The sequence below is a fragment of the Pezoporus occidentalis genome, unplaced genomic scaffold (genome assembly GCF_034315485.1).
Source record: "Pezoporus occidentalis ecotype Australia unplaced genomic scaffold, CSIRO_AGI_Poc_V1 ctg200, whole genome shotgun sequence".
Lineage (NCBI taxonomy): Eukaryota > Metazoa > Chordata > Aves > Psittaciformes > Psittacidae > Pezoporus > Pezoporus occidentalis.
This window is the reverse complement of record NW_026913857.1, coordinates 1,093,856-1,107,813: the sequence shown is the minus strand read 5'-3', so window position 1 is coordinate 1,107,813 and position 13,958 is coordinate 1,093,856. Positions and strand designations below refer to the sequence as shown.

General features: G+C 44.2%; 1 protein-coding gene across 11 annotated transcripts in view; it reads left to right on the top strand.

Annotated features, from left to right (window-relative positions):
• KTN1 (kinectin 1) overlaps window positions 1–12,508 on the top strand; it is an 87,782-nt gene extending 75,274 nt beyond the window's left edge. For 6 of the 11 annotated variants that reach the window (XM_062618420.1, XM_062618417.1, XM_062618424.1 and 3 more), the window contains 7 exons: window positions 95–166; window positions 618–701; window positions 898–981; window positions 3,337–3,420; window positions 4,444–4,536; window positions 10,778–10,901; window positions 12,007–12,508. In XM_062618420.1, the coding sequence (XP_062474404.1) occupies window positions 95–166; window positions 618–701; window positions 898–981; window positions 3,337–3,420; window positions 4,444–4,536; window positions 10,778–10,901; window positions 12,007–12,011 (546 nt within the window). In that variant the 3' untranslated portion in view covers window positions 12,012–12,508. The remainder of the gene's footprint in view (window positions 1–94; window positions 167–617; window positions 702–897; window positions 982–3,336; window positions 3,421–4,443; window positions 4,537–10,777; window positions 10,902–12,006) is intronic. The other 5 variants (XM_062618423.1, XM_062618425.1, XM_062618422.1 and 2 more) reach the window with 1 other exon arrangement.
• Window positions 12,509–13,958: the final 1,450 nt, after the last annotated feature.

The following is a 13,958-nucleotide window of genomic DNA, read 5'->3' as shown; positions in this document are numbered from 1 at the left end:
TTAATATGCTTAAATCGTAGAAGCAAGCTTGTGTGTATATGGAGAGTTTGTCTTACACCAGCCCAACTAAATTTATCTTTCTTGAAAACTGCAGATGCGTTCTTCAGTCATTTCTTTGGAGCATGAGGTAGAGAGGTTAAAGGAAGAACTCAAAGAAGTTGAAACTGTACGTGCAGGTTTTTCTTTGAAGCTTTCTCTTACTTACACATGATACAGGCTTATGCTGTAATTCTGAACTTCCTAGGACTTCTCTCTTGCAAGTAGTGCAGCCTGTGCTGCAGTTTAAACTGAATCTTTTGGCAAGTGTTTTTAAGAATCAGAGAAGATGTGTACTAGAAATTGTCCTGTTTTTCACTTCTGTACTGACCTGCTGGGGCTCTTTCCTTGTGGACCTTGAGCAGTTTACTTCTTGTTGATGATCAGGATTGGTTATTTTTCTTTTAAACTGTTACACTTCAAAAATGTAAAATATGTGCTATTCAATCACTGGATTTGAAATGCTTTCTAAATGTCATGGAATATTTGATATAAGTTTATAGCTAATTGTAAATCAAGAAAATGATACTGCAAAGAAGCATTGAAAACACCTGTTTTAACTCTGTTTTTTCTGTTTCTAGCTTAAAAAAGAGAGAGAACATTTGGAAAGTGAACTAGAAAAGGCAGAAATAGAACGATCTACTTATGTGTCAGAAGTCAGAGAGGTAAACATAATTGACCAAACTGTTCTTTTTCTTTTTGGTTACTCAGCTGCCTGGCAAACTAATCTAATGCTTGGCCCCTGTGGCTGAGGAGTTTGTATGCTTGTGACCTTAGGGTAGACCGACACACTAATAACTGAGCAGAAGAAAAGTGGGCGTCCTAAGGAGACAAATCCTAAAACTCTAAACTTCATTTCAGCTCAAAGATCTGTTGACTGAATTGCAGAAAAAACTTGATGATTCATATTCTGAAGCAGTAAGACAGAATGAAGAGTTAAATTTGGTAAGAAGCTTGTTCTCCGTTGGGCACAAACTAGGTTCCCAGCATACTTACGAAACGGAGACTTATTTCAAATCCTGTCTGTTCTGCTAACCTCTTCAGCTTGATATTTTTGTCCATTGCAATCATTTATGTAGTCTGACTTTTACAATTTGTCTCTTTCTCTGCTCCTAACAATAGCATGTCTGGTTCTTAAGACTTATTCCAAAGTTTGTAAGACTTTCATTCCTAAAACTTCTTGAGAATCAATGTTTTGCAGTGTAGATATATGCAACAGCAGATGTAATGTCCTTGGACCAACAAAAGTTGTGCTTTCGTCAGTTCAACTTGAGGATTATGCTATTCTGCTTTTTTTTTCTCCAAAGCTTTGGAGGATGCAGCTGTGGTATCCATGTCCTGCCTCTGAAGAGCCTTTTTCATCCTCCTCTGTATTAGTCAAAACCAATGTCAGATTGAGAGTATCCAGCCATTCAGCACCTGGCATCCTGATGTGGCTGAATAGTTGTGCTGGCTTGGTGCATGTACTGTGTTACAGCATGTTTGGCTAGAAATGCTCTTCAGCCAATACTTCTATACCATGATTTCTCAAGAAGTTGGGTTAACTGAGGCCAGACCTGTAGGCCCAAAGATGCATGGTTTTCCAGTTTGAGCCCTGTCACTTTTTTCAATGCCGTAGGGCTGCAGGAGTGGTCAGATCCTTCCTCTGCTTGCGTTTGAATGGTGCTTTCTTGCTTTTGAGCTGGTACTGGGGAGGGTTGTCCCTGTCAAGTCTTTGTTAGGTTTTAAAGTAGTTGATGGGACAACCTGTCACTGCAGGCTGAGCTGCTGATTTCAACAAGGTGCTGCCACTAATGTAAATGGATTAAAATAGTCAATTTAAAAAGAAAAAAAAACACCACCACCCCCCACAATAACTAACAATCTGCTTAAGTTAATAGTATACTTAGCAAGTCTAGTACAGCATTGATTAGCATCCTGCATCAGCCACCAAAGCCTCTCATTTTGAAAGCAGAGGAAATGGGAATTGAATGCATATCTTAGTGTTAATCAGTGAACACCAACCTCTTGAATAAAAGAGGCAACAATCTATTATGTCTGTAACAACAACAGCTTAAAAAGCTGAGCTCCCTGCTAGGGCCACTTCATGCTGCAGTCTGGTGATGCTGTGTGGTAGGAGTGTGAGGAGGTAAAGAACTATTATGTAAATATCTTGGGAATGCTGTCCAGTCTATATTAGGGGCCTTTTTACAGTAGACATGAGGTTGGGGAATAGAAACGATGGAATTTCAAAATGTGTTTCCCACTAATTTATAAAACTAACAAGGAGAGAAGCTGAAAATGCAGTGCTTTCCCAAAATGTGGAAAGCCAGCATCCACCAGTCCAGGTGCTCTGAAGAGGAAAATGTTCCAAGGGTGAGACAAAAAGAACATGTAGTTTTGAAATCAGTGAGAACTCAGGGCTCTGAGTAGTGTATTGTTCACTTCTTTAATCCCCTGCTGGCTCCCAAGAAGATTGGCAGCAGAAATACTTAACATTAGCACAGTGCACTTCAGAAGCGCAAATCCAACAAAACTGGCACTTGAGCTTCTTGTCAGCACTCCTGTTTGAGGCTCAAGCCTTAAGTGCTGTGGCTGGTTCTTTATGCTGTGTTGAAGAGCAATTGAAATATTCCTTAAAAAAATGTTTATATCCTTTAGAAGGCTGTAGATTAAGGGCAGCCGGTAGAAAGTGTTCAGGCCTCTTGACTGAAATAGTTTCACATTTTTTGGTTGAATCTAAACACAATCAAAAGCTTAATATAGTTTCATCTACCATCAGTGAGCCATGCCTTGATGTGACATCAACAGACTGGATAAGTCAACATAGTTATAATAAGTGGTGCTTTATTAAGATGACAAGTAGAGCTTTTTAGTTTATTTGGCAGTAAAGTTACTGTTTAGCCTGAATTAGGAAGATGGCAAGCTACATTTTTGCATATTTGCTGTGAATTAAGTTGGAGTCTGGGCTGACTTTTGTGGTAAGAGTGCTGGAGAAGCTTATGTACTGTCAATATTGCCAATATTCCTACTGGCAATACAGTTTAAAAGTTAAAACTGCATAATGAAGCTGATGCCAACCATGTTGTCTTCTGTAGTTTCTGTTCTTTACATTTATCTTTACAGATGGAGTCTCTCTTCTTTGACTGTCCTTGCAAACCTCATCATACGTGTTGACTAATCCAGTGTGTGCAATAATTGTTAGTTACCTTAACTCCCTTTGCAGTCAGTGTGCACTGGGATCATCCATGGAACAGACAGATGAAGTCTCAGTGTGTGTGTGTGAGGGGAAACTGATTTTTCTTTGTTACTATTTTGCAGCTGAAAACACAGCTAAATGAAACACTATCAAAGCTCAAAGTTGATCAAAATGAGAGACAAAAGGTAGCTGGTGACTTGCCCAAGGTAAGCAGAGACCTGTAACAGTTGCAGCTGTAAATGTAATCAACAGCCTCACAAAAAGCCCACCCCACCCAGCAGCCTGAAACTTTACAATCCAGTCTCAAATGGCAGTGGGTTGCAAGTTGGTTTACAACTGTCTTTTACAACTGTTTACAGCTGCCCATTTACATGTGGTTATAAATCGGCTATAGCCCAGGAGACTGCAAATCTTTAAGGTTAGCTCTATGCAAGCTTGATGAGACAAGCAGGTGGGTTACCTCTGCTCTTCCTCAATGGCCGCTCTTGCAAGTTAGATTGGAATTGGAAGTCTTTAAGCATGAAAGGTTTCAGTGCTGTCTCTCAAACCTCTCATGGGAGAATTGATAAATGGAGACAAGAATAGCCTGCAGAGGGGCGGAGCTCTGACTCCAGACTGTATAACACCTTGTTCCTTCTGCACAGTAAGGAAACTGGGCTGTATTCTTACAGCACTAGAGTGGTAAGAGCTGTTGGAGGAGCCAGTCTTGTCTTGGGACAGGGACAGATGATCGCAAAAGCAGTGCTAGGAAGTGAGAAGGTAAAGGGGACTTGCTGTAATAATGTGTTTAGAACATTTTGCTCAGGACAGTTATGTTGGAAGCTGACATATGAAGTGAGCATGGTTCATGGTATATTCTGTATAAATGCAGATCTAATATTAGGCTTTTGGAGACCTGCTATTCTTGCACAGATAATTTGTCTGCACAGTTTTTACCTATTAACTTGACATGAGACTATTAAAGCTTGCCCATAGAATTGCTCTCAAATGCATGCAGGCTGACATGCAACATGCGGATTGTAAAGAGACATGTCAACCTTGGCAAATGTGTTGGTTCCCTGAGCAAGTCGGGTATGAAACAGATTTCTTCCTAAACAGTGATTTTCTGTGTTTGTAGGGCTCTTGGAGAGATGGGGATTTGCTTCTCAGCCTTCACTACTTGCTGTACCTCTGCTATTTTTTTGTGGGTTTTCTTATTTCTTTCATTTCTTTCCTCCCTTCCCCTATAGGCCCAGGAGTCTTTGGCATCTCTTGAGAGAGAAATCGGAAAAGTTGTTGGGGATGCCAATGTTATTGAAAACAGCGATGTTTGCACAGAGTCGGTGAGTATTTCTTTTGAGCCTATTCTCAGGGGCAATGCAAATCTCATGCAAAGTTATGAACTTTGGGAAGAGAGGTTTGCCAGAGGGGAACAGAAAGTGTGCTACTGATGGTAAATTAAGGCTTGATGAAACTTCATGCCCTACAGCTTGTCAGGATGGTGTCTTGGAGCTGTATCCCAAGGATGCATTGGGAGTTCTGCTGTCATCCTGATTGTGACCTCTTTCTCAATGCTCAAATTTGTAAGGAAGAAGGGGAGAGATTACAGACATGAGATCTGAGCTTCCAGTGAGTTTTGTGGTTTAAGCAAAATGGGGAATACCCCAGATTTGTCCCTTTCAAGAAGGGAGGCTAAAAATAAATCTGCTGGTAACTAAATGAACTTCAAATACTAACTGTCGGGTTTGCTGACATTTTTAATGCCAAAGAAAGAAGGCAGTCTTACATGCTCTGTAACACCAGGGCAGAGAGTGGCTCTTGCCAGAGCATTGACCCTTCTGGTTATCTGCAGCTGTGGGCAAGAGGCTGTCCTTAGCCACTAGTAGGTGCCAGATTTCAACTTCAGCTGGTACTGGCTCCTGGGGATTTGTGCTGACCTTGATGTGGTCCAGCAGCAAAATCTTGCTGTAAACAACAGACTTGAGCACTGCAACTACTGGTGTGTATATCCAGGGGAAGGCTAAAGCAGACGCAGCTATGTGGTGTCAATAGAACTCATCACCCGCTTTCTTCTGATGTCCAGAGTGGAATGAAACACTGCTGTTTGGGTGGGAGAGGAGCACTTGCTGATAGGACAATTTATATCGACTTTTAGCTGCTGGAAGTAAGAAGCTTTGTCAGCTGCAAGATGAAGCTAGGAGTCCTCCGAGGTGTACTGTAGAAAAGCCTTTGCCTTTGTAGTCATTAGCAGAAATGAAATTGCTTTCTCAGAGTAATTGGTCCTGGGTGCTGATCAGCCCTTGTGCTGTGGGCTCACCATACCCACACTGAGCCACTGGCATCACTGAGCCAGAGATGCAGCTGGGCCATGGATGTCCCAGCCTTGTGAGCTGGTTTCCTGGGCCCTCTCCTGTGCTGCCAGCAGGAGGCCAGCTTGTGATGGTGGCAATCAAGTGCTCTGTATCCCTATGTGCAGCAAGCTGGAAAAGAAAACCCTCCTCAAACCAGTGACAAACTGCTTGCTCCCTGCTATGACTTTATGGCTTACCTGGGTGGTATGTCAAAATAGTAGTGCTGTCATGGAAGGAGGGGCTGGCCACTTGGAGGAATATAAGGCTGCTGCTAGAGGATGTAGGAAGGCAGCTAGGATGACTAAGGCCTCCTTAGAATTAAACCTGGCGAGAAGGGTCAAGGACAGCAAAAAGAGCTTTTTCAAATACATGGCAGATAAAACTAACACCAGAGGCAGTGTAGGCCCACTGATGAACGGGATGGGTGCCCTGGTGACAGAAGATACAGAGATGGCAGAGTTACTGAATGCCTTCTTTGTCTCTGTCTACTCTGCTGCAGGCAGTCCTGAAGAGCCCTGTACCCCTGAGACCTTAGATGAAGTCAGGTCAATGGAGTGGTTTGCCTTAGTCGATGAGGAATGGGTTAGAGACCAGTTGGGCAATCTGGACATCCATAAATCCATGGGTCCAGATGGGATGCACCCGCGGGTGCTGAGGGAACTGGCGGAAGTCATTGCTAGACCAGTCTCCATCATCTTTACCAAGTCCTGGGAAACGGGAGAGGTGCCTGAGGACTGGAGGAAAGCAAATGTCACTCCGGTCTTCAAAAAGGGCAAGAAGGAGGACCCGGGTAACTATAGACCGGTCAGCCTCACCTCCATCCCTGGGAAAGTGATGGAACACCTTATCCTTGGTGCCATCTTAAGGCATATCAAGGATAAGTGGGTTATGAGGGGCAGTCAACATGGCTTCACCAAGGGGAAATCATGTTTGACCAATCTCTTAGCCTTTTATGAGGAAATAACACGGTGGATGGATGATGGCAGAGCGGTGGATGTGGTCTACCTTGACTTCAGCAAAGCATTTGACACAGTCTCCCACAGCATCCTCACATCTAAATTGAGGAAGTGTGGTCTGGATGATCCAGGTAGTGAGGTGGACTGTGAACTGGCTGAAGGAGAGAAGCCAGAGAGTTGTAGTCTATGGGGCTGAGTCTAGTTGGAGGCCTGTAACTAGTGGAGTGCCTCAAGGGTCAGTACTGGGACCGGTATGATTTATTAATATATTCATCAACGATTTAGATGAGGGAATTGAGTGTACTATCAGCAAGTTTGCTGATGACACTAAGCTGGGAGGAGTGGCTGACATGCCAGAAGGCTGTGCTGCCATCCAGCGAGACCCGGACAGGCTGGAGAGTTGGGCAGGGAATAACTTGATGAAATATAACAAGGGAAAGTGTAGAGTCCTGCATCTGGGCAGGAACACCCCAGGTTCCAGTATAGGTTGGGAAACGACCTGTTAGAGAGCAGTGTAGGGGAGAGGGACCTGGGGGTCCTAGTGGACGACAGGATGACCATGAGCCAACACTGTGCCCTTGTGGCTAAGAAGGCCAATGGCATCCTGGGGTGTATTAGAAGGGCGGTGGTTAGTAGGTCGAGAGAGGTCCTCCTTCCCCTCTACTCTGCCCTGGTGAGACCCCATCTGGAATATTGTGTCCAGTTCTGGGCCCCTCAGTTCAAGAAGGACAGGGAGCTGCTGGAGAGAGTCCAGCGCAGGGCAACGAAGATGATTAAGGGAGTGGAGCATCTCCCTTATGAGGAAAGACTGAGGGAGCTGGGTCTGTATAGTTTAGAGAAGAGGAGACTGAGGGGTGACCTTATTAGTGTCTATAAATATATAAAGGGGGAGTGTCACGAGGATGGAGCCAGGCTCTACTCAGTGGCAAACAATGATAGGACAAGGGGTAATGGGTACAAACTGGAACACAAGAGGTTCCACTTAAACTTGAGAAGAAACTGCTTCTGAGTGAGGGTGACGGAACAATGTAACAGGCTGCCCAGGGAGGTTGTGGAGTCTCCTTCCCTGGAGACATTCAAAACCCGCCTGGACACATTCTTGTGTAACATTATCTAGGTGTTCCTGCTCTGGCAGGGGGATTGGACTAGATGATCTTTCGAGGTTCCTTCCAATCTCTAGCATACTGTGATACTGTGATCAGCTGTTTGGCTTTGTGACTGGTGATACTCCTGAGCCAGATGTCATTAGTTATGTCCTGCAGTGGCCTGAGTGTGCTAGTTTAATGGTTTTAGCCTTAACTTTGTAACCCCTCTGGCTTATGAGTTGCCCTGCTGTAGCTGTGTGGGCACCTTGTGGAACCCTAACCAGGTTTCCTCCAGAATATCCATTGCTTTATTCTGAAGAAGAGTGTGGAAAACCAGTCCTAATAAACCTGTAATTAAGGCTTCATTAGTAAAAATACTTTAATTGTCTATGCAGCGCTCCTTACAGGTAGCCATTGGCAGAGGCTGGAATTAGAACATCTTCTTTATCATCTTCCTCAAGCCCTTTTTGTTGCCTTTTTTTTTTTTTTTTTTAGGGAGGGGCAAAACCAAAAGCTGTCTGCCTAGAAGCCTAAAACCCCAGCTTAAAATAGCTCTCAGATTAAAAAAGAAAGTCTTCCAGCTACTTCCACCTAGCAACAGTGTCTGTCTTGTCTTTTTTTTTTTTTTTAAAAGACCTGAAAACACATGCTCAAAAATGAGTGTATTTGTTCCTTCTGAGTACTGGAACCAACCCACAAAATTGAGAAGTGATGCTTGTGTAAACTCTCAAACACATTCTGTTTGTTTTCTTTAGACTCCTTTTCTTTCTATTTAAAAATAGACCATTTGGTTTTTCTAATCAGCTTCCTTGTCACTTATGGGGCTAGATGATGACTAAAGGGTGCCTTTTAGTATGCTTTAAGGAAGTCATTTATATTCAGCAGCTGGCTTAGGCTGTAAACTTACTTTGAGGCTTATATGAAATCTAATGTGTTTTCTCCCTCTCCCCCCAATCTTAGTGTAAAACACTCCATCATTGGAAGCTGAAAATGCTGTACATGTAAAGCACAGTGGAGGGGAATCTGTCAGTTCAGTATGTGTCTCAGCTACTGGGTCTGTGATCATAGGGGCTTCCTTACTACCATCCCCTTCCTCTCTTCATCCTTGTATCCCAAAGACATGCCCTGCCCTGAGCCTCGGGGAGCATGGGGCTTGGGAACAGCAAGGACTGTGTAACACAGCCTTGCACTCCTGGGTTAGCAGAAGCCGTGGTCTGACTGTGTTGAGCCCAGATCTGTCTGGATCTAGTTAGGATTGGCCCCAGAGAGTTGGGGATGCATCTGTAATTCATGAGTAAACACTGCCTGATAGGAGTGAAGTCACAAAACAGAAGGGGGTAAATAAGAGAGAGAAGAGCTGTTCCCAGAGATGAGGGCTGACAGGGAATTGAAAGGCTCCTTCATTGCTGCTTCTCTGCTAATGCACATGCACTTTCATCCCTAGCACTATTGGTCTGCCCTGTGATTCATTCATGTGCTGGGATGTTAATTGCATTTGCTTTTCCACTTTTATCAATCTGTGTAAGATTGCTAAATGAAGTCTCAGTCTTGACAGGCCTGATTTTGTACTCTAATAAGGGTAAAATAGATTAAGGCTACCCTAATACAGATTCCCAATTATCTTTTGGTTTTGGTGTTCTTGTTATTTTGGTGGTGGCTTTTTTCTTTTTTTTTTTTCCACAGAAGAAAAATGTTTACCGGTTGCACTCAAGTAAAAACCTTTGCAATATACTGCTTTGTTCTCTTGCCTGAGCCCAGAGTAGTTTCTGTAATAGTACAGGTGGTTGAGTTTGATTTACTGCTCGCTCCGCATTACAGCAAGTCTGGAGGCGTTTCCAGCCAAGAGGGAGCTGGGAAAGTGGCCCTCTCTGAACTCACACTAATTTCCCTGAAACTCCAGGGAGAGATTTGCAACAACATTATGCAATCAGTCTCATTTTGTTACTAAAACAGCTTGCTATTGGAGGGAGGTTGGCTGATGCTGTGCACTTCTGAACACCCCTGGGCATGTGTTGAGAACTGGGTACTTCTGTATTGCTGACCCTGAGGCAGAGGTACTTATTTTGAGCTGTTAGATTGCAAGGGAAATCTCTCCTATACGTTATCTGCACATTTGTATCATGAGCCAAATAAGGAGTAGCAGTGTGTTTTAGATGGGGAGTTAGCTCTGAAGGAGCTGATCAATAAAGGTAATAAACAAGGGATTATATCACTGTTAGGTCTGCAAGACTTGTGTTGGGGTGGAGGGCAGGCAAGAGGGAAAGAGTCCTTTTTAAGTTGGGACACTTCTCTATTAATAAACTGTTGAACTCATTAAAGACACTTTGTTTTTCAGAAGAAGAAAAAAACAAAAACAAAACCACAAGCTCAGCATTTTAATTTCAGGGCAGGAATCCAGTTTTCTAGCTCTTGGTAGCATTTTTTCTTTTTTTTTCTCCATCTTGATTGGTGCTTAGACTGCTTTGTGAAGTCCTCATCCAAGGCCAGGTTTCATTGGCAAGCAGGAATTTCCCAGGGGCTCAGAGCAAAGAATGAACCTGTGGGATAGGTGGTAAGCAGCAGCGCATGTCCTGAGCCTGAACAGGCGCACTATGGTGGAGAAAGGTGTGCATCTCCAGCAAGCTATTTCAAATAGTTTCACAGCTGGAGCTACCTTGTGCTTGTATATGATGTACTGCTGAGGACACCATCCTGCATGCAGATCCTCATACAGACCAGGTCCTTGGTGGTCTGGCAGCCCTGTTGTTACAGCTGTGGGGTCAGAAGTCATCCCCCCCCCACTAGGTGCATTGTCACTGCTACAAGCTATGTGTTCTTGTCTGGATGGGGTTTTCATCCAGGCTTGTGATGATGTGGGGCATATAACTCAGCAAATAACTGCTGAGGCTGGATCAGCTGTGGTTACCAGCACAGGAGCTGGAAGGAGGAAGTGTAGTCCTGAGCAGGGAGGGTGGGAGCCGGAGGTCATGGTGTTTTCACTGGTGCTTAATGTGCACAGGTAATTCCCTGGAACAGGAAATAGCTTCTTGACTTTGAACCATGTTCTCTTTAAATGTGGCTGTAACCCTCTGACTTACAAGAATTGTTTCCATCTGTGCAAGGAATTGTAATTTTATACTGAGGATCTAATTCTAGGCTTTCTTGGTAATTAGATTGTAAATGAGTTTTTAATGATTTTCTTTTTTCTTCCAGGAATTGACTGATAAAAGGCTAAATGTGGCAGTGAATCTTAACCAGGATGTAGGTCATCTCAAGAAACTGCTTGTTTCAGTAAGCCAAATGCTGTCAAAGGGACGAGAACACTACCAGCTAGTAGGTAGGTTTGCCTGGTGGCCATCTAGTTGAACTGGTGGATGGTTGCCAGGAAGGACACTGGTCCGTGATGGTGGGACCCTGTTCAGATTTAAGAAGTCAGGTCTCAAAATCTGAGACTTCCTGTGTGTACATCATCAAAAGCTTCTAGTAGGCACTGGATTTGTTCCTCTCTGAATTCCTGCTTCATTTAGCTGGGACTAATCTCACATCCCCATGTCCCTTTCCAGGCATGTAACTCTCTATCGCTCTCTTCCATTACCTGCTACTTCATGCAGCAGGTTTCCCAAAGTTTTGTTATCCCAGTGCTTGTGCCTTGTTTCCTTCATCCCAGCTAGACAAGCAAAATGTTTATGCTTCCATGCTCTGATTGTTTTGGGATGGGGGATATAAAGTAACCCGCAGGGCTTTTGCTGAGCTAACAGCAGTGGCTTGCTGTGGTCATGGGGATATGAGTATCTGAAGCATCAGTCTGGCATGAGCTCTTTATCCAATTATAGACAAACAAGGCTTTTATTTTAATATAGAGCCATCTTGGAAACCTGAGCCTTTGTGGTTGACTGCATCATGCTGGTAAACTTAAGTGACCCAGAGCTAGCTAATGGTCAGATAAACTTGAGACATGAAACTTTCTCAGGAAGGTGGTGCAGCCTCTACCAGATGAGCTGAGAGCCACGTCTGAAGGCAGGCTGTGGACTGTTCAGTTTGGGAGACAGCAAAGCCTTGTCACAGAACATGCCGCTCTTGGAAGTGTCAGAACTGCCTCTCATCTGCTGAGGATGGGGACTTGGCTTTTTCATAATTTAGGTATTTTTCTGCTGCTGGCTCTGTAATGCAGCATGGGCAGCAGAGCTGGTAACAGGGTGTCCATGGTGGGGTGAGCCCAGTCTCCTAGGATGGGCTTGGTGCATGTGGGAGGAAGGTACTAACTGTGCCTTGGCCTCTGCTCTGGGATGCTTCCACCATCCTGGCTTGTTCCTCTGGACTTTTTTTGTGGGCTGAAGCTAATGAAGCAGCTGGAGTGAGCTGCTGAAGTGCTGGTGGATTTGCTAGAGCACTGCCCTTTGGAAACTGCTCGGCTGATGTGGAGTTTTGTGTTTCTTTTGCAGAATGAAGTCACTGGGGAATCGTTAATTTGAGGATAGCAGAAGGCATTGTATTATATTTTGCCAAATTAAAGCCTTATTTATGTTTTCACCCTTTCTACTTCGTCAGAAACACTGAACAGAGTTTTGTCTTTTCTAATCCTTGTTAGACTACTGATTTAAAGAGAAAAACCCAGCTCTGTAGACACCTCCAGAGTTTAGTTTTATAATAAAAACAAACCTGTTTGGATAATTAGACCTTTACATTCCTGGAGAGACAGTAAACACATAATCTTTTATCTTATTTTGCTCAATAAAACTTGTTCAGAAAACTCCAATGTGGTAAAGTCACCAATGTGATATAACATTTTAATACCGATGTTGTACACTGTTCTACTTAATTACATTTTTGGGATTAGCTGCCTCTGACTTCAACCTCAAGTAAGCACTCCTTTTTTTTTTTCTTTTTTTGTTGCTAATGTAATCAGTTTTTGTAATGGTGTCAGCAAATAAAGGGATGCTATTATTCAAGGTGTTCCTGTGCTCTTCATTTAACTGGACATGGATGACTCAGGTGAGATTTTTGTAGAATCATAGAATCACAGAATAGTTACGGTTGGCAAGGACCTTAAGATCATCTAGTTCCAACCCCCCTGCCATGGGCAGGGACACCTTATGCTAAATCATATCACCCAAGGCCTCGTCCAACCTGGCCTTGAACACTGCCAGGGATGGAGCATTCACAGCTTCCCTGGGCAACCCATTCCAGTGCCTCACCACCCTAACAGGAAGGAATTTCCTTCTTATATCCAATCTAAACTTCCCCTGTTTAAGTTTTAACCCGTTACCCCTTGTCCTGTCACTACAGTCTCTAATGAAGAGTCCCTCTCCAGCATCCCTATAGGCCCCCTTCAGATACTGGAAGGCTGCTGTGAGGTCTCCATGCAGCCTTCTCTTCTCTAGGCTGAACAGCCCCAACTTCCTCAGCCTTTCTTCATACAGGAGGTGCTCCAGTCCCCTGATCATCCTCGTGGCCCTTCTCTGGACTTGTTCCAACAGTTCCATGTCCTTTTTATGTTGAGGACACCAGAACTGCACACAATACTCCAGGTGAGGTCTCACAAGAGCAGAGTAGAGGGGCAGGATCACCTCCTTTGACCTGCTGGTCACGCTCCTTTTGATGCAGCCCAGGATACAGTTGGCTTTCTGGGCTGCAAGTGCACACTGAAGCTGGCTCATGTTCATTTTCTCATCAACCAACACCCCCAAGTCCTTCTCCTCAGGGCTGCTCTGAATCTCTTCTCTGCCCAACCTGTAGCTGTGCCTGGGATTGCTCCCACCCAGGTGTAGGACCTTGCACTTGTCATGGTTAAACTTCATGATGTTGGCATCAGCCCACGTCACAAGCGTGTCGAGGTCCCTCTGGATGGCATTCCTTCCCTCCAGGGTATCAACTGAACCACACAGCTTGGTGTCATCGGCAAATGATGTTTTCTTCGTCTCTTCCCTCCCTGAAACAAGCATCAGGCTGCACCTTGTGTTCTTATTTCTGGGCAAAGGAGGAGGCACAATCTTGAGGCAAACTGGTGCCCTTGCAAACTTCAGAGTGAGTCTTCCTTTTAAAGAAAAGATACTAAGGTTTTAAAAATAGAAGAAATTGCCAGCAAACCATCACATGAACTGTAGTTCAATGTCGTGTTGTCTTTGAGAAAAATCTGACGCTTCAAGGGGAAGGAACAGTTAGAAACATTGGAATATATGGTAAAGCCAGCTTTTGTGGGAGTATTGTGAGCCTGCCCAGCTGCCTGTGGTGTGCAGAGTATCTCTGTTTGCACCAGACCTGCCTCCTGGGTGGAAGTCTGTGGTGGAAGGACTTGGTGGGGGTGTGTGTGTGTTATGTGGTCTATTACTGGGTGCTTGTTGGGAACAAATATGGGGAGGACATGGGACCAGGGGTTCTTCTGGGGGTGTGGGGA